At 29.1% G+C, this 23,609-nt stretch overlaps 1 protein-coding gene across 2 annotated transcripts; it reads left to right on the top strand.

Annotated features, from left to right (window-relative positions):
• Positions 1-15,944: 15,944 nt before the first annotated feature.
• On the top strand, positions 15,945-21,254 carry LOC113858732 (WAT1-related protein At4g19185-like). Of its 2 annotated transcripts, XM_027491467.1 has the most exons (7): positions 15,945-16,174; positions 16,636-16,698; positions 16,800-16,916; positions 17,088-17,373; positions 18,184-18,339; positions 19,989-20,140; positions 21,065-21,254. In XM_027491467.1, the coding sequence occupies exons 1-7, from the start codon at positions 15,972-15,974 to the stop codon at positions 21,252-21,254; spliced, it is 1,167 nt and encodes a 388-aa protein (XP_027347268.1). In that variant the 5' UTR covers positions 15,945-15,971. The 2 variants fall into 2 exon arrangements, with proteins under 2 accessions (XP_027347268.1, XP_027347269.1); XM_027491468.1 differs by lacking the exons at positions 16,636-16,698; positions 16,800-16,916.
• Positions 21,255-23,609: the final 2,355 nt, after the last annotated feature.

Raw genomic sequence — 23,609 nt, 5'->3', positions numbered from 1 at the left:
GAAAAGATTTAATTGATTCATGATTTATGTTTTATCTTTCATTTGATTTTTGTTTATTTCAAGAAATATATTGATCCATTACAATTCTTTTTTATTTAAATATATGATTCTTGTGTAACTAAAATGTGCAAAATTTTCATTTGCTTTTTTTTATTTTGAGTCTCTTTCTTTTGCATGTGACATTGTCACTCCTTTTAGTAACTTTTTTAACTTGAAACTTAATATGAATGTCATATTTTAATTAGAATAAAACTAAAATTTAAGGTATTTATTAAAAAGAACACATAAATATCAATTGCGATAAAACAATTAGAAATGTTTATTTCCGACAGTGAAATAAAATTTACAACAATTGAGTTTTCTTTTTTCTTTTTTCTTTTTTTTTATCAACACAAAGGTAGTGTATTGACTATTGATGAACTCTCGTGTATAATTTTGTCCTTCTCTTTTGTATAATGCCGAAGAATGAATAATAAGGAGAGAAATGAAGAGAACTGCTCCCAACTTTTTATTGATAATGAATATATAAATTTCTAGTATATGTAATATCAAGTATGATATCTCTTGTCTTGTGCTTTTCACATTTCCGTTTTTACCGATCAACGTTAACCTCCACTTACCTAAAGAACACTTGTTCATCGTAGACTGGTGTGAAACCATATTTTAGCTACTAATTCCTGCGATTAAATGGTAGGCCAAGAGGAGCTAATAATTTTTTTGTCCGTACATCTTTTCGTACTTTTCGATGCATGATTCGCGGCATGTATGTATATGGTTACTATTTCTTATTTCTATAAAATCAAATCAAATCAAATCAAATCAATTTTAAATTTTTATTTTTATTTAACCATTCCTTCCAAGATAAATCCCAGACTTAGTATTCAAGTCGGAAAAGTAATTATATAAAGTTCTTTCCATAGTATTCCGTATTTGAAAGCAATGGTTTTTGAAATAAAATTGAATTTTATTCTTTTGTATTTTATCACAAGGAACTACTTTTTTATATAAAAGTAGTGGATAATTGACATAACATATATAACAACTTAACTTATTAATTAAAGTGAATAAAACAGTATATCACTATATTTATCCGTTAATACTCCCTTAGAGTTGAAAAAAAAAAATAGTTATGATGACCAACTTGAAGAGTAATCATGTATGTATATCACTTTTTCATAAAGCTGAGTTTGGGGAAGTGCTAAGAAATAGTCAAAAAAATCTTGCTAAAGATTGAGAATATTACACCTAAGTTGAAAAACATGAGGACCATTGTATTGTTAGAATCTTTCTTTCAAATTGAACTAAATGGCAGTAGCTCAAAAGGAATACATTACACTTGCAATTATCTCTTTAGAAATTGAATTAAGAATTCAAGAAAAGATAATGTTATCATTTCATTGACAATATAACAACCAAGGATTAGATCCATTTAGCTGAGGAAGAGACACGTCTACAAAAGGACCCTTGTTATTGTCCAAAAGTGTCATGCATATGGCTCTGCTCTAGGGTGCAGCATAATTTTTACCTATCAAAGCTCTCGATTGATTTGAGCTTCTTCACATTAATCACACTTCAGAGGTGTGGTTACTACATATTAGCAAATTGTTGAGTTTGATTTGTAAGTTGTCACATAATAAAATTGTTTTGAGCCAATGAAGCATTAAAAGTATTGACTTCTAATACTCCTTTTCAGATTTATCCATCATACTACACACTAATAAGATTGGATGTCATATTTTCTAACAGCTCAAGCAATTTTTCAGGTGTTTTAACCTAAAAAGCTCTTCTAATACTTGCATTATAAAATGATTCATGATGGTGACGTCTTCTTAATAATTCTTTATATCTTTCTCATGCATCATAGATTGATTCATGACCTAGTTGCAGAAAGGGTGTAATTTTCTCTCTCATCTTAGCTAACTTTAATTTGTAGACGGAAAAGAAACAATCTCAAACTTCATGCTTCCTCCGCATGCAATTTATCACAAATCTAAATAAAGGTCTATTAGGATATTCAAACTCACTACCTTCAAACTAATTTTGTTGTATTATATTGAGAAAGGCATGTTAAATTTGAAATTTATTACCTAAATAAGATGTCTTATTATGCTTCCTTTGCAGGTTATGGCACTAGACATTAAGTAATCTCGAAGCTCTTCTAACATTATTTTCCAACGCTAATTCTAAAGTTTTTTGTGTTGGTGATTTTCCTATCCAATTTGCTCATGTTAAATTTAATTAGATTGACTTTCTTTTTCTTTTTCCTTGTATTCCACCTAATTTTACTTATTACTTTTTCAATTCCAAGTTCAAATAGCAATATTTCATGATTAATTGAGCTAAATAAAAATAAAGTAATTGAAAAATAACTATATTTAATAGTGAACAAAAATAAAAAATTTGCAAAATAAAAAGAAAACTTCTTAACATAAACCTATATTATTTGTATCAATTATAAAATTGAAATAGAAAACAGAAATTTTAATTGAAATGCAATCTCAGTTATCAAAACACAAAAAAAATGAAATTTAATTTATCAAAAAACAATAACAAACATATACGAAAAATTACTAACTTAGAAAATAGAAACAAAAATCAATATTATGCACAAAATTCAACAATCAATGATTACAAAAAAAAAAAAAAAAGAACTACTATTGTGTGAACAAAAATATAGAGAATAAAAAATTGAATTAATTCTAAGAAACATAACCAAAAAAAATATAAATTTATATAAATATTAATTCCTACGCTATTGTTGACAAACAATTCAATCATCCTCAACAATGGCACCAAAAACGTGTTAATCACCAAAAACAGCAAGTGCACTATGTTGATCCTAATAATATAGAGTAAGCAAAGTATTTTCCTTAAGGATTGTAGTCTATGTTCAACAATGCACACAAGAATAACTAACAATATAATATAGAAAATGATTTTTTTATAAAAGAAACAAAGTGTAAACCAGAATATTGTTTATAGCCTAACAACTAGTTAAAATGATTTATGATTGATTAAATCAAACACACAACAAAATAGAAATCCAAGAAATACAATGGTTAGGAATCATATTGTCTTCCAAAATCTCACTTCTTGCAAAAAAATTCTTAACTCAAATTTCATAATTAAATTGCATGATCTAATTCACAAGTGAAAATTCTAATGTCTTTGTAACTTTACATTAACTTTTAATAAAAACAAAATACAAATATCATAGGTAAATTCAATGAAGAACAACAATTAAGCACAAGAATTAACAGTAATCATACAAAATCCTAACTATGTGTCTTGGTAATTCAAAAGTTGATATATTTATCTTAGATCTGAACATATAACCAATTTATTCAATTGTGAAAAATGCTCCAAATTTGTATATTTGAATGGCCAAGTTAATGCCCATTAAGCTTAGAAGTAAAGCAATGCAATTTCCATAAAAATTTGAATCAAGATTGAGTGAAACAAGATTACAAATTAGAAAGACATTACAAATAATAGAGAAAAACTAAATATGGAAGAAATATCTACACATATATCTCTATTGAAGCTCAACCTTTGTATCCAAAAGAGGCTAAGTGTTCCATTACACAGATTAGGTGTTTCAAAGTCTATTTAGACACTACAACTTGTGCAGCTTGAAGACGATATACTTTTTAACGCTAGCTTTTAGTATTGCATTGTTGGTTTTCCATGTAGAAGATTGAACAAAGGCTTCCAAACATTTCAATATCCATCCCAATATCCAACATGACTCGGAAATATATAAATAGATATCATAAGGGTCAATTTTTAGATATATCTCATAATTAGAAATTTACATAGTTATAGATAGTTTTATTTTAGGTTTTTATTAGGTTTCGGAGACTTTCTTTTGTCTTTCCAAATTTTCTATAAAAATTTATTCTATCATCATTGTGTTATTGTATTATTCTATATTCATATGTATTTCTAAATTTTTATAAGATGGATTTTATGTTAAACTTTATTTAATTCGTTTGCAATTGAATTTGATTTAAATTTTCTAGAACCTTGCAAAGAATTACTTATGTTCTTTATATATCAATTAATTTTAGTCACTTGTATAATTGTATCATTAATCACAATAGATATATTGATTTAATTTTTAAATTTAGAGTAAAGTCTTTCCTTCTTCTACATTGACTAGATATAAAGATGAAGATACATTGTCATTGTTAATATTTATTGGTGCACATGTTTCTAGTTAGATTTTACTAAGATATCAAGTTTTTCTGATTAGAAATTAGGTTAGAATATTAAGACATCAATTTTTACTATATTAGCAATTTGAATCACGCAAACATAAATAGTGAATTGGATTTAGATTTGTTATTTTTGTTTAGGCTTTATATGAAAAATTGTATAGTTCTACTTTTGCATTTTATGCTTCATTTGGATGAGGTATTGTAGACATATATAGGTGTTGACAACGCATGATGATAAATAAATTACACGTTAACATTATAAATTATTTTATAAATTTTATTTATTATTTGTTATATATTTTAAAATAAAATATAATTTATTAATCATAAAATAAAAAACATAAAATATGAATCTAAATTAAGTTATATTAAATTTATACAAAAATAAAATAACAAAATAATAATAATACTAATGAAAAAATAAACAAAATAAATAACTAAAACAAAAATAATGAAATAACATGAAATTATAATAGAAAATTCAATTCTTAATATTATTTTATCCATCTCATTATCATCAATGCTATTATTTACAAACACAAAAGGGAATAATAATAATAATAATAATAATAATAATAATAATAATAATAATAACTCAAAAAATAAATACTATAAATTAATAAATAAATAAAATATTGAAAGATCAATTAAATCAAAGTAAGAATAGATGCATTATTTTAATTTTTGAAAATGAATGAACCTTTTTATTACGTAATTTTTTATTATCATAAGAAAATTAAAATTATAACTCAAAAGATACACTAATATAATGAGATAGAGATAATAATAATAATAATAAGATAAAATATTTTTAATTTTTATTTTGAGAGTTCATTTATCCTTGTCTTTTATTTTTATTATTATTATTATTATTATTATTATTATCTTTATTTAAAAATCAATTAAGTGAACATTAAAAGGATTAGATTTAGAACAATAAATAAAAATGAGTGGTAAATTATTTTCACTAAAAGCAGGCTAAAAATAAATAAATAATAAAAATAAGTTAAAGAAAAACACAGCCATCCCTTTCTTTATTTTTGATGCAGACTAAACACTTCTTTTTTGTTGGGTCATAATTCTTTTTAGACAATTTGTTTTGTATTCGCTCATCTGATTGGACTCCACGAGCCCAATGCCTTCCAAATTTTATATTTCTGAAACTTACCATTACCAAGCCCAGGTCGGGCCTACACTAAGGGAATATGAACAAAAAACTGTAACAAAAATAAAAACCGGATTTGGGCCAGCCCAGACCCCAAAACTTTAAAAACAAAACTCAGGAAATATAATAAAATAAAATAAAAACAAAAAACACTTGGGGAAGCGGTGGCTGCATTCAGACCAGGAGCGGGGTCGTCGACGAGAGGGGATGATTTGCGGTGGGTAGAGGTGGTGTCGGCGACAGAAACACAGTCGTGGGCGGCGTCAACAGAGATCATGGCATGGCGATTCAGAAGAATAGAACTGAAAAAGTAAGAAAGAAAGAAAGAGGACTTTTTTATTTAATTAATACATATTTAAAAATAAATTTTTAAAATAAAATTTTTTTCAAACTAATTCTTTGTCTGATTTTTTTTTTTTTCAAATCAGCATCAATATAGGGCATGCACTGATGATAGCCTTTTTTTATTATTTTTTACTACTCTATCGGCCAGTTAGCTCTAAAACTATTCTAATATGTGACACATGAAAATATAAAATAACAGAAAAATAAAAAGAAAAAAATATTAAAATTAGAAAAAAAAAATAGGACAATAGCCATTATTTTATTTTATTTTATTTACATTGTATCAGTCATGTTTGGTCGATACTAGTCAAGGTTGTGACACGTGACGTGAAGGCAGAAGTATTAAACTTTAGTGGACGATACACTATCCGTGGTCACTATCTCTTAGTTTCTTACTGTGTAATGGTTATTGTCCAATTTTACTTGCTATATATACTGAATGAAGGTTCTGAAATTGCACTTCGTGTTGGAGGAGCGGAAGAATATTTGAGGTTAGTAAATTTTGTTATTAATTTTATAATATTTTTGTATTAATAGTGTAAAAATTTAGTATGAAATTTAAATTAATTTGTTATAATTAATTATTTAAAAGTGGTAAAATAATGGAAGGATTTAAATATATTTAATATAATATTTATGTAGATTTGTTGGTAGGTTTGTATTTTTATATTTTATTATAATTGATTTATGGAAGAAAATTAGGAAAAATTGTGGTATACATGTAAAGTGTAAATTTTGTAACGGGGAGTTTACGCTATTGTAAATGTACTTATTGTTGTAGTTATTAATTAAATTAAGAAATATTAATTTCTTATTTAATAGGATTTGAGAAGAATAAGTGTTTAAATTATGTATATTAGGATGCACAAGTAGGTAATAAGTTATTATATATTATGTAAAATAAATATGGAAGTTTTAAAAATTTTAAAATATGATTAATATAATAAATTGAAGCATAATCAATTATTAAAATATAGAAAAATGTGTGAAATTTTGTAATTATAATTGAAATATGAATGGGGTCATTTACAATTAACAATTAAATAAATATATATGTTCTCATTGAGTAGTATAATTTGTTGATGCAGGATGACTAATTTTGTGATAATTGTATATTGAAACGGTCAAATATTTTCAAGTAATGAAGGTGTTATGCTTGAAGGAAATAATAAAATGATTAAGATTAAACATGAAATAAGTTTGAAGACATTGAAAAGAAATATTCATGCAAAACTTAAATTGTCTATTAGTCAGGTTATATCTAGATTGATTTCACGATTTTTAGTAAAACCGATTGTTAGACAATACACAATTATGGATATATGTGATAATGAAGATATTGATTGCATACTAAGTGCTTTTCTTCAATAAAATCAGTGAAGTGCAATTGAAGTATATATAGATATTGCGTCTGGTGAGAGTTCTTGTATTCAGTCACAAGGTGTGGAGTTAAATTTATCATGTTCACGTGACAACATGTTTGAGGCAGATGAACCCCCATTTGTATCTGGTGTAGTAATTTTATATTTTCTGATGAAAATATATATTTAATTTCATTGTAATTATGTTTACCTAACAATAAATGTCATGGTTGTGTAGAATGTGAATATGAAAATGAGGATGATGATGATAATGAAATTGAATGGGGGGATCCTGAAGAAAGTTCATCTGAATCTGATTTAGAGGGTGCAATTCATAGTAGCTGGAATATAAGTGATAATGCAGGAGTTGAAGATATTAAGTACATTAATCTGTTATAAAATATATTTCAATAATAATGTAAAATAAATCGATTGTGTTGCAATATGCAGGCTTGGTTGAAACTCCCTTTTGGAATTCAAGTCCACATTATACCTATATTAACTCGGAACATGTTGATGAAGAAATGAAAAATATAGATGTTGATCCTGATCAAGCATTGAGGGAGGGTGATGCATTATTTGTTGGCCAAATATTTGAGTCTAAAGAAGATGTTAAAATGGCTATTAAAAGCTTTGCATTGAAAACACATCAAAGCTATATTGTGGTGGAAATAAAACCAACCAAATTTCATGTGAAATGCCTAAATCATAGTACAGGATGTCCTTGGAGGGTTAGAGCAACTTTGGGCAAAAATTTTGGCAAGTGGAAAATCACAAGGTGTGGTGTGCCACATACGTGTGTTCATGCAATGATGTCTTTTTACCACAAAAAAATTGGATTCAAACTTCATTTGTAGTTGCGTTCTTGGTAAATTGCACTAATTTATTTTAATACGTTTGATGGTTCTATATATTATTGAAGAACATTATACATAATTATATTGTTATTTGTAGGTATGGTAAAAGAGCAACCATCGGTGCCAATCACATTAATCCAAGAAAGAATTAATGGTCAATTTGGCTATCAAGTTTCTTACAAGAAAGCATGAAAGACAAAACAAAAAGCTATAGTAAAAGGTTTTTGGTGATTGGGATGAATCGTATGTCACATTACCAAGATAGTTAAAGTACATGCAATTACATTCATCTGGGTCAATATACAAAATTGAAATCAATGACTATGTGAGGGGTCACCAAGTGGATAACAATATAGTGTTTCATCGATTATTTTGGTTATTTAAACAATGCATCACTGCTTTCAACTTTTGCAAACCCTTAATACAAGTAGATGGTATATTCTTGTATGGTAAGTACCATCAAACTTTACTGATTGCTACCGCACAAGATGGAAATAATTGTGTCCTTCTAATTGCCTTTGCCATTGTAGAAGGGGAACTTTGTCAGCATAGGAATGATTTTTGGCTCTTATTCGTCTTCATGTCACAGACAAGGCAGGTATTTGTTTGATCTCCGATAGACATTAAAGTATTAAAAGTGTCATTTACATATTGGGTGGCAACCACCGAACGCATATCATGTGTATTGCATTTGTCATATAGCAAACAATTTTAATTAGCGATTCAAGAATGCAAGCTTGAAGAAAGAGCTAATCAAATTAGGTACAAATGTTGTGAATAAATTAAGTCGATTTATTATGAACTCATTACGTATTAAATATATGCAGTCATAATATTATTGATTTCTTATTATAGGATATACAACATACAAGCAAAGATTTGAAAAAAAAAAAACTTGAACGGTTTTGTAATGAGTCACAGGACATTAGAAGCTGGATTAACTGCATCTCCAAAGAAAAATGGACTTTGGCTTATGATCATGAAGGAAGACGTTATAGGCATATGACTACCAATTTATCTGAAGTTGTGAATAAAATTTTAAAAGGTGCACAAAATTTGCCAATAACAGCATTGGTGAAATGTACATATGCACGTTTAGTAGAGTATTTTATGAAGCATGGTGAAGAAGCAACAACAGAGCTTAATAATGGTAGTAGATATTGTCATAAGTTAATGCAGCAAATAAAGAAAAATCAGCAGGAAGCTTCTTCACATCAAGTTTGACAATATGACATACAAAGAACAAGGTTTGAAGTAGAAGAGGATTTTAATCCTATCATGCAACATGGTGGTAACAAGTGGATTGTGATTTTATCCAATAGATTTTGTGAATGTGGAAAGTTTCAGGCGTATCGCTACCCATGCTCACATGTCATAGCTGCTTGTGCATTTGTGAGTATTGATTATTGGCAATTGGTTGATCCTGTTTATTCTGTCTAATCTGTTGTTAATGCATACTCATCTGACTGGTGGCCACTTGGAAATGACAATAATATATTAACATCGAATGAATGAAAATTAGTACCAGATGACCAAAGATCAAGGGGAAGAGGTCGATCAAAATCTACCCGTATTAGGAATGAAATGAATTGGATGGACTCTCAATCACGTCAACGATGTCGTTTGTGTAAATAGATTGGTCACAACCAATGTCATTGTCCTAGGCATAATCAACCTACATGACACTTGTTATAAAATGTTGGCTTTACTATTATAAAGTCTTTTGTTACGTATTCAGTTGTTGTAATAGACTCCCACTTTTATGATGGTATTATAATAGTATTGAGTATCATATGTATGGTAGAAATACGAATGAACAGATATATTAATAAAGTTTCATCTTTATATTGGTTAGTCATAATACATAATAACTAAACATAGTTATACAATGCTAATATCACTGTTGTCTGCCTTGCTGGTCATGGTCCTCATGTGGAGTGAGAATGCAATGATGAGGTCGATCTCTGGCCTCCTTATGAGGGTTACATCTCACATCATGCTAGGGTACTATCTGTAACTGCTCTAAATTGGGCATGGATCCTGTAGAAGGCTCTCCTAGTGACTCAATAACTGGACCTGGAGCGGAAGGTGTGAATAGTGACAGATCATACAGAGACGGGGTCATAAAATGATGAAAGTCTGGAACATAGTCTTCTGCAGTACTAAACAAAGACACATAATGTGTGGTAAGTTGTGATGAGTAAAAGTATGAACTCTGTGTAGACTGAGATGGAATGCAAGGCATCTGTGAGGGGATAAAATACACACCATCTTGTCTAACTGGAAAAGGCAGTATAGACCATGTGGCAGCTTGCACCGGTCACCTCCGTCTTTGCAAACCTCTCCCTTCTTTGCGTCCCTCAGGTTGTCCAAGATCAACAGGTGGCTCCTCTGTGTGTCCACTTTGGACAGGTGGGTCAACTCCGATGACGGTTATAAGATCCGAGCCTGTTCACTCTGTAAAGACAGCATGGTCTCGGCTAATGAGCACAACTCATCAAAAGTGAATGATTGTTGGCCATTAGTAGCCAAGTAATATGCCCTCTCATGTGCATCTCCTCACACAAACAGAATATTATAGTTGGTATACAAAATACAGGCTAGTTATATAAAAAAGCTAGGTGGATATACATACCATTAATTAAAAAACAGCTGCATCTTTCATCATCCAACATCTAGTATGACGAACATACCATCTCATGTACTTTAAATTGGAACTCAATAAGCCAATTTGTGGCTCGTTACTAAAAACCCAATCTAGGTGCCTCTCCCATAACGCTAAGACATGTCTGAACTTATCATTCCAATTCTTGCCAGTCTTACCTCTGAGTGTGATGTTATGTAATGCATTAGGTTGATAAGGATCTCGAGGAATGTGTTGGACCATCCCAAATTGACGCATTACGCGATCTGATTAGTGCCACTCACAAATCTGTATGCAAATAAGGGGCACCATTGACCTCCAAATATGATTCCCTTCTAAGCAAATTGGAGGCAATGTAGAAAGTAACTATTGACTATAAGGCTGCCATATGATCTACAAATTGAATAAAAACAAAATTATTGATTATTGTTAAAATAACATAATCAACAAATAATTTATAAATTAAAATTAAAAGCCATACCTCATCACGCATAAGACGATCAAGTTATATCTATAATATGCAACATCTTTCTTCCCTCTTCTAGGCACCCCATTTACTAATCACCTAAACAATAACAAAATTGATAAAGTATAAATATACAACAAAGTATTAATATTTAAAACAATTGATTACGGAACTTATGATATACTATGCATACCTGGCACCATAAGGAAGATCATGTCGTAAATGTAGAGGATTACGAGGAGCCAAATATGGAAACCTATCTCACGCCCACATAACCAGCAATGGAGTCAAACCTCCAATGGCAAGTCTATCAATGTTTGTTGTCATGCATAACTCTCTGTACAAGAAACTGAGAGCTGTTCCTCCCCAGCTATACTGTACTGTGATGCAAAAATCCTCAAGCAACAGCAAGTAACGATCTATGACCCTGCTGCTAGAGTGATTTGCTAGCATAAACCCTCCAATGAGTCTAAAAATATAGGCTCTAGCAAATCTCGTAAGTTAAAGCTCGTCATGATTATGCATGGCAACATGACTGAAATGATGATCTAACCAACTAAGCTTCAAGCTACTCCCCACAAAAGCTTCTAGCAAATTTCTATCATATATCTATATATTAAATGTTAATGAAAACTTTCAAAATAATAATTATGCATCAAAGTATTAACAACAACTTTTCATGTTATACTTATTATATAAATTATAATAATAGTGTTATTAATTTTAGTTTTATTAAAGATTCAATTTATATTCTATTTTACTCTACAACAATTTAAAAAATTATGAAAAAACTACATTATTACTTTATTTAATTTTTAATATTTATTTTACTTTCCCTATTTTATTTATATTAAATCAAAAACATTTTTTATTTAACTTTATTACAACCTAATATATTTATTTTAATTTATGCACATTTAAATTTATTTATTTATTTATATATTTAATTTTTTTAATTAATTATTTTTACTAATCAACACTAATAATATAATTTTTCATACTTTTTACTTAATAACAAATTTATTTCTAAATATAATTATCTTATTATCTTATAAATATAACTAATTACGTATTTTAAATTTAATATTTTATGATTTAACTAAATTTATATATTTTATTATATTTTAACTATCATAATGTTTATAATTTTTGTGTTTCTAAACATAATATTACATATATCAACTAAAATATAATTTCACTACTTATACATCCATTAATTTTTTTAATATCAATCAATTTCTATATATAATTTTTTCATCACAAATTAACATTCCTTATTCTACGGTTCCAGCCAAATGCACATTATTTATATATATAAACATTCAGAAATTTCATTATAAATACAAAAAAATACTAAAAATTGATAAAAAGAAATATAAAATTGCATTTGATATTTATTACTAACCTTGAATGCTCAAGAATGACTATTCCAGTTCACTACCGAAGATCCTAAAGTTGAGATTCAAATTGGTTATTTTTTTCTAAATACAACTCAACAAAATATCACTAATTCAACAAATTATTTCTTACTTTCCAAATTTTTCAGATAATAATGCAAACAAAAACAAATTTTTTAACAAAAATTTTACAAAATTGCATACAAATTTGTTGGAGGCCGACATTAATGGAGAATCACTGATGGAGAGGAAAGAGAAGAAGTTGTGAGTGACATCAATTTTCAATATGCCATGTATCAAGATCACACCTAGTTTAGGATAGGACGATAGCTTAGTCGCTGTGTTAATTTCAAGACACTCACAATCTCACCACGTGGCACAAATCATCCATGACCGTCCATTTTAAATGTCTATAATCCCTATTTAGTCGATACTGCTGTGCTGTTGACACTTATTCTGTCTCTTTCAAATTCCTTTGATATTATTAATATTTTTTTTTAAATTTTTCTGCCCTTTTATATTTTTACGTGTCACATATTAAAATAATATTGAAACTAAGTGGCCGATAGAATAATAAAAAAAAATAATAAAAAAGCTATCATCGGTACATGACCGATGATTTAATAAAGAAAAATCTTAGACAAAGAATTAATTTGAAAAGAATTTTATTTTAAAAATTTATTTTTAAATATGTATTAATTAAATAAAAAAGCCAAGAAAGAGAGACAGCGACGTCGATGAGATGAGAAGGGATGGAGCCAAGAGACGACGTCGGATTAATGAAAGTTCAAACACATACAACTATTGTATGGAAAAACACGTAAATGAGCCGTACCACCAATTAATGAAAGTTCAAAACGAATTCCACTTTATCAGATTTGACATAAACAAAATAATTAAAAGTAATTATAATAGAAATAAAAATAAATTGAAATAAACAAATTAGGATAATTTTTTAAAGAAATTATACTGGATCGTTTGGAAATGGAAAGAGAGAAGAGGGAAGTCAAAATTTATATTTTAAATAAATATATTTAAAATTAATATTTTTTTAAATAAAACATATAAATTAGTAAAATAATAATATATTTGTTGGATTTATAATTCTTGTAAATTAAAATTAAAAAATATGTCTTTCATTTTTTTCCTTTTAAAAAGATTCTACTCTAAATTTATTTTAAATTGTAAATAATTTTAAAAATTAAACAATTATAATAAAAATTATTTTATCAATCATGATTTTATTTTAAGTATTTGTTATCGTATATATAAACTTAAAAATTATCTTGTACCCTTTTTAAGATAGATTATCTGTTATACGTTATATAACATTAATAGTTATAGTTATTTCACATGAGAAAAACATAAAATACTTTAATATTCAGAGTATTTACATACTTTCACTTATCCTAAAACTTAAATTATAGACAATTGATGGTTAATAGATAAATTTAATTTTTATTCAAAAATTTATTTGATCTAAACATAAAATATTAATTTAATTTAATATATATATATATGATTTAATTTTGTTCGATTAAAATATAATTTAAAAATTAAATTAAACTGAATCATAAAATATTATTTGGTTTACATCAATTTTTATTTGTTACTGTATGATTTGTTTCAAAACTTTATTTATTATTGTATAAATTTTAATTTAATTTTAAATTTAGAATAAATAGTAGCTTAAAAATTGGAAAAGAGATTATTGAAAATCTAAATTAAAGAAAAGAAACTACAATTAAAAGCAAAAAATTATGAAAAATAATAAATTATTTGTTGAGAAAACAAAAAGAAAAGATACTCAATTGAGAAAAATGAGAATCTAAAGTATTTAGAAGTAATACATCATATATATTTATACAATATTATGATAAAATTAGGTAATTTTTTTATAAAAATACAAAAAATAATATAAATTTATTACAAATGTAATTCAATTTAGTTTGGTTTAAATTTAATAATGAAAGAATAAATAAAACAAAGTTAAAATGTAATATAAAAATGCAGTTTGATTCGATTTTGAACTCCTTAATTAACATCAACTGATATACATTGAGCATATTTTTTTGTTTAGAATCATATATTGATTTCTTTGGCCCAGAAAAATTATTAAAATCAATTATATTTTTTTATTAAAATGTTTATATATGCATAGTTAAAAATAAAATATTAATTAACATATTTAAAAGATTCATTTTTTTACTTATTAGGATGAGATTTATTGGTGATTATATTTTTGTGAATTAATACTTAATACTAACTTAGAATTTGGGATTCTCCCCCCCCCCCCCCCTTTTCAGCCTTTATTTTATTATTTATTTAGGCACGATTTCTTTTCTGTTTTTATTTTTATTGTTTTTTTAATATATACAAGAAATACACAATAAATAATAAATTTAAATAAAAATATAATATTTAATACCAATGTATGATATTTAATATATTATTTTTAAATTTTTTTATAAAATTGCTATTATTGAATTTTTATTGTATACATGCTAAGGAAATTGTTTCCTTTGTAAACAATTTGAAGAGTAGTGAGCAGATGAAAGCAACTCCGTAGAAATTGAAAGTTGTTAAAAGATCAAAAATAAAATTTCTTATTAAAAATAAAACAAATATACCTTCTTTTAATGCAATTGAACAATTTTTTTTTTAATTCCTTAATTAATGTTCAACGCGACCGTTATTTTTATTAAATTTTTAATATAATTTTTAACACTTAATTAAGTATATATATTAAAATGAAGTATTAATATATTTAATATTTTGAAGATATAAAATACATTTAACATTTAAATATTTTTTATTTTATTTTTCATTTTATTAGTATTTAATTATTTCCTTATTTTAAAAGTAGAAAGATTTATATATATATATATATATATATATATATAATATAAAAGTATTCCCGAAGGATTAGAAAGTAGGGTTATTTTTTTATATGAAAAAAAAACAAATATGGCGTTTTAGGAAAAATTATGAAAATATGAATTTTTTTTCAAAAATCATCCATAGCCAATTTTTAACCTAATTTTTTTTATTTCTAAAAAATTAGTTACCAAAATTATTTCATTTGTATAAATTTTTTATTATTTTATTATTTTTTATAATTTTTTAAAAAAGCTGTCCATGACAATTTCTAAAATTTGATAATTTTTTTGTTCTCTCAGTGCTTGTACCAAAAATTGCTAGTGATAATTTTTAAAAATGGTATTTTTTAAACACAGGATTTTAATAAATCTTGTACATTAAAAAATATTCGTATGAAATTATGTTATTTATTTATAGTAATTTCCTTTGATTAATTGGATTGGAAGAGCATGAGACACGAAAAGGAAGGAACTGCATAGAGATCGGAGCCCTTTTCCAACACGACTCAGACACAACACTTGGTGTAGTATATTTTAAAATACATTAATTCCTGGCATCGGAATTTTCATTTTGAATGCACCAAACTAGGCTCGGTTTGAACGGACCGAACCAAAGCCCTCATCGTGAACTCTGGTAATGGGAGCAGTTTCAGTTTCAGTTTCAGGGGGTGAGATATGGAAGGCTCACACCGCCATGGCAATGGTTCAACTATTCAACGGAGGCTTCCACGTCATCACCAAATTGGCGCTCAATGTTGGGGTCAACCAAATCGTTTTCTGCGTCTTCCGCGATCTCCTTGCCTTCTCCATTCTCGCTCCCATCGCTTTTTTCCGTGAAAAGTAACTCTCTCCTTTTCTTTGTTGCAATAGAAGAGTTCCTCTTTGTTTTTTCTTCAGTTATCCTTAATTTGGAGCATTTCGATATTTAGGATGCTGTCGGAAAAAACAACTTAATTGAGCGCCTTTTTTACATGGGAGCTTTTGTCATAAATTTGACCATGAATTTTGAAATAAGCTGAAAAAAATTTAAGGCCTACTGGCTTTAAAATTGAATGGAATTGATTTTCATGAAATAGATTTTGAGTCGTTGAATATAATTGGAATACATGCCTGCCTGCTGGCTTATGGTGATTGCGGTTTATTGGTTATTGTTTCAAGTCTGGTTCTGGAAATGCTCATACTTGTGCTATATAATCAAGCTTTGGAAATGAAATTTCAACTTGCAACTCTTTTTTACCTTATACTCATTGTCTTCGCTTTATTTCGGATGCATGAGTATCCTAATCATGCCTTGTTTGTAGACATACACGACCACCCTTAACCAAGCGCCTCGTGATCTCGTTCTTCTTTCTCGGATTAACTGGGTGAGGTTCTTGATATGTTCACTTATGCCCTCTATTTGATATGTTTGAACTGTGGTGTTTTATTGATGCAATGGTATTTTTGCTTCTTTATTCGTGCTTAGGATATTTGGCAACCATCTTTTGTTTCTCATTGGCTTAAGCTATACTAATCCAACTTATGCTGCTGCAATTCAGCCAGCCACTCCGGTCTTTACTTTTCTGTTGGCTGTAGTGATGGGGTTAGTTTCTCTCTTTCAATTTCTATGTGCATGTGCATGTGACATGTTCATTTTACCTTTTTCTGAAGCACACAACTCCACACTATTGTTGCCCACAAATTTGTACATTTATTAAATTAAGATACATCAGGACATACAGTAATGTGTGCCCTAATAAACTTATTCATGCAGTACAGAAAGTGTGAACTTGCTAAGATATGAAGGTCTGGCCAAGGTTGGAGGGACATGTTCCTGTGTTTTTGGTGCTGTACTGATGGTTTTGTATCGTGGTCCAGCCTTGATAGGAAATTCAGAAACAGACTTCGCATCACATAGTGAAATAAGTGCCAAAGGTCAACCAGAGCCTTCTGGATGGTTAATTGGTGGTTTACTGGATCTCGGATTCGACCATTTTCATCTTGGGGTTTTGTGCTTCATAGGGAACTGCATGTGCATGGCTGCTTTTCTAACCATTCAGGTTCATATCTTTTATATCCTGCAAACGATTGTTGATTACTGGAAGCATTAAGATAAAAAGGGTAGTGATCACAGTCATTTCTTTTCTCTATTACTCATATGTTAAGCCACAATTCCCATGTATTATACACATGATGTGGTGTGATGACACTAATAGTCATATTTTATGCACCAGACGAGATGGGTCATCTGGAAAACCTCAAAATCTTTAAGAGTTGAAGATCTATGAAACTATAATGTGACTGATTATCGAGCTTGTGTGATTGATTATCAAGTGTATTGATTATAATTCGATCTTTTGTGAAATACTGAAGCATTTTGAGTTGATTGTCATTTTAAGCGTGAAAAGAAGCTACAGTAGCGTCTTATTACTATGTATGTGTGAACTACAAGCTAAACATGATTGACAATTTGACATATAGGGTTCATCTTAAGGGGGATTGTTAGGGAATAGTCAGTTCTCTTGTATTGTGCATTATTTCTTAATATAAATATAGAGAGAGGGAGACTAACAGCACCGAGTTAGTCAATTTCATTCTTAATTTTTTTCGACAGTCACAATGAAAACTTACCATTCTCCCTTCATCTTCATTCAAAAATATTTTAAATTAACACAGGTTGATATGCTATTGGATGACTTCCCAAAGTTGTCATGCTTGTCAGATTGAATGATTTATTAGCAGAAACACCACTCCTAAATTAGGTCGTTTAAAATATCTTCACTGATTAATTTCATGATGATATTAGGTACTTTTATATGTGCAACTGCAATGTTTGTTATGTTTAATTTATTATCATGAAATATTTTCAGGCTCCCTTATTAAAAAAGTATCCTGCAAATCTATCTGTCACAGCGTATTCGTACTTCTTTGGTGCTGTACTGATGGTAACTACATCATTCTTTGCAACTGATGAGTCAACTGACTGGAGTTTGACACGGTCTGAAATCATTGCCGTTATTTATGCTGTGAGTCACTAGGATTTTAAGTCAACCTTCAGTATCATGAGCTGATATTAGTTATCTACAATCATTGTAGTCCGTATTCCTTATTCCATTGTTTGTGTGATTTTACTCCTTAACACATTAAATGTCATTCTTTTCTTTCTTTCATTTAGTGGAAGTATTCTCACTTAAGTATTTAGGTGTCAATATGCACCAAGTTTTAGAGTGAGAAAAATGAAAAGAAAATGTTCTTGTTTACTGTTTAATACTTTCCTAAATTTTTGTCTTTAATGTTGGATTCAAGTTTGATATACTGATACTATACGTTACACTATTTGCTAACCCATATGTGCCACTTTCACGCTGTGAAAAGGTTGTACTAGGAAGTCAAACTGAAAGCCCTTAGTAATTAAAATGTTCCAGGAATTTATTATTTGTTGTTAGTGAAGAATTTTTCATTGGCAGTTGATCAAATTCAAAATCATGAACTTTTCATTCTAATCTTAGTACTGATCCTGTTTCTGTAGAGAATTTAAAAATTCATAGTACACCTAATGACCTAAAACTTTCTTCTTTTTGATTTCTTTTCATATGTTAATGTATAGATATTATTAAAGTTGAAAAAAACAAAGAACAAATCTATTGAGATTTAAATAAAAACAAATGTTTGTGCTGCATATAGCAGCCAGAATTCTGCTCTGCAAATGGTTGCTGATGGATGCCAAGTGTATAAGTAGTCTGATTAAAGTCCAGAAAAGATAGGAATGTAGGAGAGATTACACCAGAGAATTGTTAAGTTCCTACCCCAGTCCTATGCTTTACAGAGAAAACAATTACTGCTTGATATAGAAGCCAAAAGCCCAAAAGGAATAACAAACAGAAAAATTATAATCCTCCTGTCTCACTCCTCCAATATAACCACCTCTCCACTATCGGTTATTGAACCCTATACCAAAACAGAGACTTAACAGACCATGGTATATGTCATGAACTAGTCTGTTTATATTTGTTTTCCTTTCTCATTTCTTCAATCATAAACGCTCTACATCTCAGGATTATCCCCTCGACCTGCTACTAATGGGCCTCTATCAATTTCTTATCCAACAATGGGAAAATAAAACCATAGTCTCTGAACACATTTTGGTAACGCATTTAACCCTCCCATGACACCTATTTAATTTTAGTGACCAAGTGCTGTTGCACATCCCATTTCTATGTACCACAGCCGACCATTTTTTGATCCAAGCAACTAGACTCAGGCTTTAGAATTGTTGGCAAAACCCATTTTTTCATTGGGGCAGGAGTATGGAATAAGTTGGATTTCCCTGGAATGATTTAGTGGTTTCTTTCTGTCTGGTCATGCTAGAGTGGGCGAAAAATACTTGAACTTACACAAAGGAAAGAAGGAGGCCATGAATTGTCATTGAAATTTGTATTTAGCTATATGCCCGTAGTTTAAGAAAGGAATTATAGTTATTGGGCTAAATAAAAGAGGGTGTGTTTATTTGAGCATGAAAGTAATGCAAGTCTTTGTTCCAGCATTTTAGAGTTCAGTGATTTTTATTCTATTTTATTTTGATAGACACTAGCGATATTTATATCAATTTGTAATCATTTACTTTAGAAGGCTTTTAACATGTAGAGTCTTACATAAGTTTTCCTTGTTTGTTCAGGGATTTATCGCATCAGCCCTTAATTATGGAATTATTACATGGTGCAACAAGATCTTGGGGCCAGCTATGGTTGCCCTTTATAATCCACTTCAACCTGGAGCTTCTGCTCTCTTGTCCAGAATTTTTCTTGGAAGTCCAATTTACATGGGAAGGTAAGATCTCATTTTACCTCCTTGTTATTGATACATTGTTGATCATAAGTTCTATAAGAGTACTTGACTTGTTAATGCTGATTCAAAAGAGCAGCACGATATACTTTATTTTCCGTAAAAGATGGATAGATGTCTACATTAAGCTACAGATCTTTGTTTTCGGTATAACAATTGTTTAGCTCTTAGATTTATGCAACTAGATTATGGAACATGGTGACTTGTCATGTTAACTCTTTTTAAATTTATGAAAATCAGTAATCACTTTTGTAAACTCTTTTTATAGCTCACTTTAGTAAGCTTCTTTATGAAGCATTGAAATAAGCTGTTTTTTAACTTATTTTCTTAAGTTTCATGTTGAAATTTATGACACAAGCTTGCAATAAAGAGTTAAGATCTCTTGACATTAGGTGTTAAACTTGCAAACTTACACCACCTAATAACTTTTTATAAAATGTAAAATTAACTAATTCAATTAAGTTTTTATTAAATATATAAACTTTATAACATTTCATGAAAAAGTAAAATTATTAGGTGCTTCATTGCATTATTTTGTTTCAATGGATAATATAGTTTTAAAATATAAGTATATATCAAATTTTAGACAATATATTTACAAATATTCAAATTACATGAAATTTGATATATATAATAAAAAAGATAATATAAGATGATTAAACAATTGTATTGATCAATTTTGCATTATATTAAAGTTATTAAATGATGTAAGTTGTTAAATTTGGCACCTAGTGTAAACGGATCCAAACTCTTGAATAAATACTTATCAAGTTTTACATCTAAACGGAACTTCTGCCCACAAAACGTGTGGAAAATGTTTTGCACCTGCTCCCAGAGGTGGTATTGTGGATCAATTTATTTTGTTGTTTCAAGTTTCCTATTGCTCCTAATTTTTTTCCATGACAACAGCATCACCGGTGGATCTTTCATCATTATTGGCTTGTATGCGGTTACATGGGCATCTTATAGAGAACGACATGCAGCCTCGGGAGTTATTTCTCATGGTACAAGGGTTGAATCACTAGTCCATGACAAGAGTTCATATAGAGTTCACATTTTCTCAGGGGGCCCCAGCTTGTCCCCAAAGCCATCGGATTAATGAAATGAATTGTGGAATTCCATGTAAAAGTTGTCTCATAAATTTTGTTCTCTTATTGGTCTTTATACATATAGTTGTTTTAAAGAATTAAAATTGAGAGAAGTGATGGTAAAAAAAATTGATGAACTTGTCTATAAAATTTGCAAGATGATCCACCCGTGTGAAAATCTTGTCAAACCAAACTAAACATAAAGTTAATGTAAACCATTTAAAAAAAATAAAAATCATTCAGACCGGCCAGGTCTTTTTTCCAGGTTGTATTTTATGACACGAGTCTAGGATATTTACTTTTTTTTTTAATATATATAAAAAGAAGCTAGTATAATTATTTGGTGAACACAGAATTTTGATGCAAAATCGTTTAGAAATAAAGAAAGAATTGAAAAAATTGTTTGAAAGAGAAATGTTATTTGTATTATTGAATGATCAAAAGGGAAATACATGAATGATTTTTCATGTGCTTTGAGAGATATAGCTCTCTATCTTTAATGAATTTCATAATCTTTAATATCTCTTTATCTTTGACAAATTCTATAATCTTTTTTTAAGAATATCACTCTTTTCTCACTTCATTTCAATATAATAGAAATCACTTAAAACTAGACTTCTTGTCACATCATCAATTTCTATTCTTCTAATTTCTTTTTAAATATACCTTCCAAATGGTTGGCTATTTTATTATCATTGCACCAAATTAGCACTTGGGCCATTGATTTTATTAGATCTCTAACATTGTCCCCCACTTAAGAAATAGTATTGTCCTCAAGACTAAAATCAGGAACTGCCTTATGATGTGGAATTCCTCTTTCCATGTAACTTTTTCAACTAGTTTGTCTTGTCACTGAATAAGAACTTGTCACAAATTTTCTCCCTTCTTAGTCATAACTCTATGGGCCAAAACTACAGCAAGAATAATTACAGTAGGAATAATAACAGAAGTTTCAACTTCCAAACTAATAGGGAAAGTGGTTTCTACTTAATAATTTTCCATTGCCTTCTTAAGAAGAGACACATTGAAAACAGGATAAGTATGGGCTATAAGAGGCAAATTAACTTTGTAGGTCACTACACCTATTCGATCAACAATTTTGAAAGGGTCATAGTAGTGAGGAACTAACTTTAGGACACATCTTTGTATGAATAGTTTGTTGTCTATGAGGTTGTAGCTTCAAAAAAATCCATTTCCCAACAACAAAGCTTTTTTTCACTCCTTTTTGCATTAACTTGTTCTTTCATTCTCCCTTGGGCATGTTTTAGATATTTCTAAAGTTGCTTCAGATCTTCATCTCGATCAGTCAATTTTCTTTGGACTGCCTCCACTCTAGTTTTCCCCTAGTAAGAATGGAGTGATTACTAGAGGAGCTCTCTCATAGACCACTTCAAATGGTGTAGTTCGTGTAGCCACATGGAAATTGGTATTATACCAATACTCAGCCCAAGGTATCTAATGAACCTAAGTATGTGGTTGATTAGCAATAAAACACAATAGAAAAGTCTCCAAACACTGGACAATCACCTCAGTTTGACCATTCGTTTGATGATGGTAAGACGTGCTCAATTTTAGTTGGGTTCCCTGTAACTTGAACACCTCTTTTCAGAAAGTACTCACAAAAATAGGATCTCTATTACTTATGATGGATGTTGTGATACCATGTAAACAAACTTTTTCCCTAATAAACACTTTAGCCAAGGACTTAGCAATATAGGGATGTTTCAGGGGGAAAAAATAGCTATATTTTGATAACCTATCCACCACAACAAATATAGCTTAATACCTCTTGGACTTGAGTAACCCTATGATGAAATTTATAAAAATTTCTTCCTATATCTGATTAGGAATATTGGGAGGTTACAGCAAACCCCTAGGGGAAATGACCATGTATTTTTGTCTCTGGCATGTATCATATGCACAAACAAATTGATAAACCCTATCTTTCATGCCCTACCAAAACATATTTACAACTAGTCGTCAATAAGTGAGATAAAAACCTAAATGCCCTCCATGTGGTGTTGTATGAAACTCATGTAACAAGATTAGATTCCAAGAGAAAGTAGTAAAAATAACTAGTTGTTCTTGTAATACAAGACGTCATTCCTATAGTTGTACTCCTAATGTTGTCCACCCCCTTTAACAATATCTTTTATAATTTTCAACATCCTTTTGTCATGATGTACTTCAACAACTACTTCCCCCTAGTTTCCCATTTCAGTTCATGGTACAAAAATTCCCCTCCTCATGCATCCTAAACAAGGCATCTACATCTTTATTCTTCAAACCTGGTTTATAAACCATATCCAATCGGTAACGAAGAAGCCTGGCAGGCTAATTTTGTTAATCCCTAGTGGTAATCCTTT

Source organism: Abrus precatorius, unplaced genomic scaffold (genome assembly GCF_003935025.1).
Source record: "Abrus precatorius isolate BTA unplaced genomic scaffold, Abrus_2018 Scaffold2, whole genome shotgun sequence".
Lineage (NCBI taxonomy): Eukaryota > Viridiplantae > Streptophyta > Magnoliopsida > Fabales > Fabaceae > Abrus > Abrus precatorius.
The sequence above is the reverse complement of the archived record's forward strand: the minus strand, read 5'-3'. Positions and strand labels throughout refer to the sequence as shown.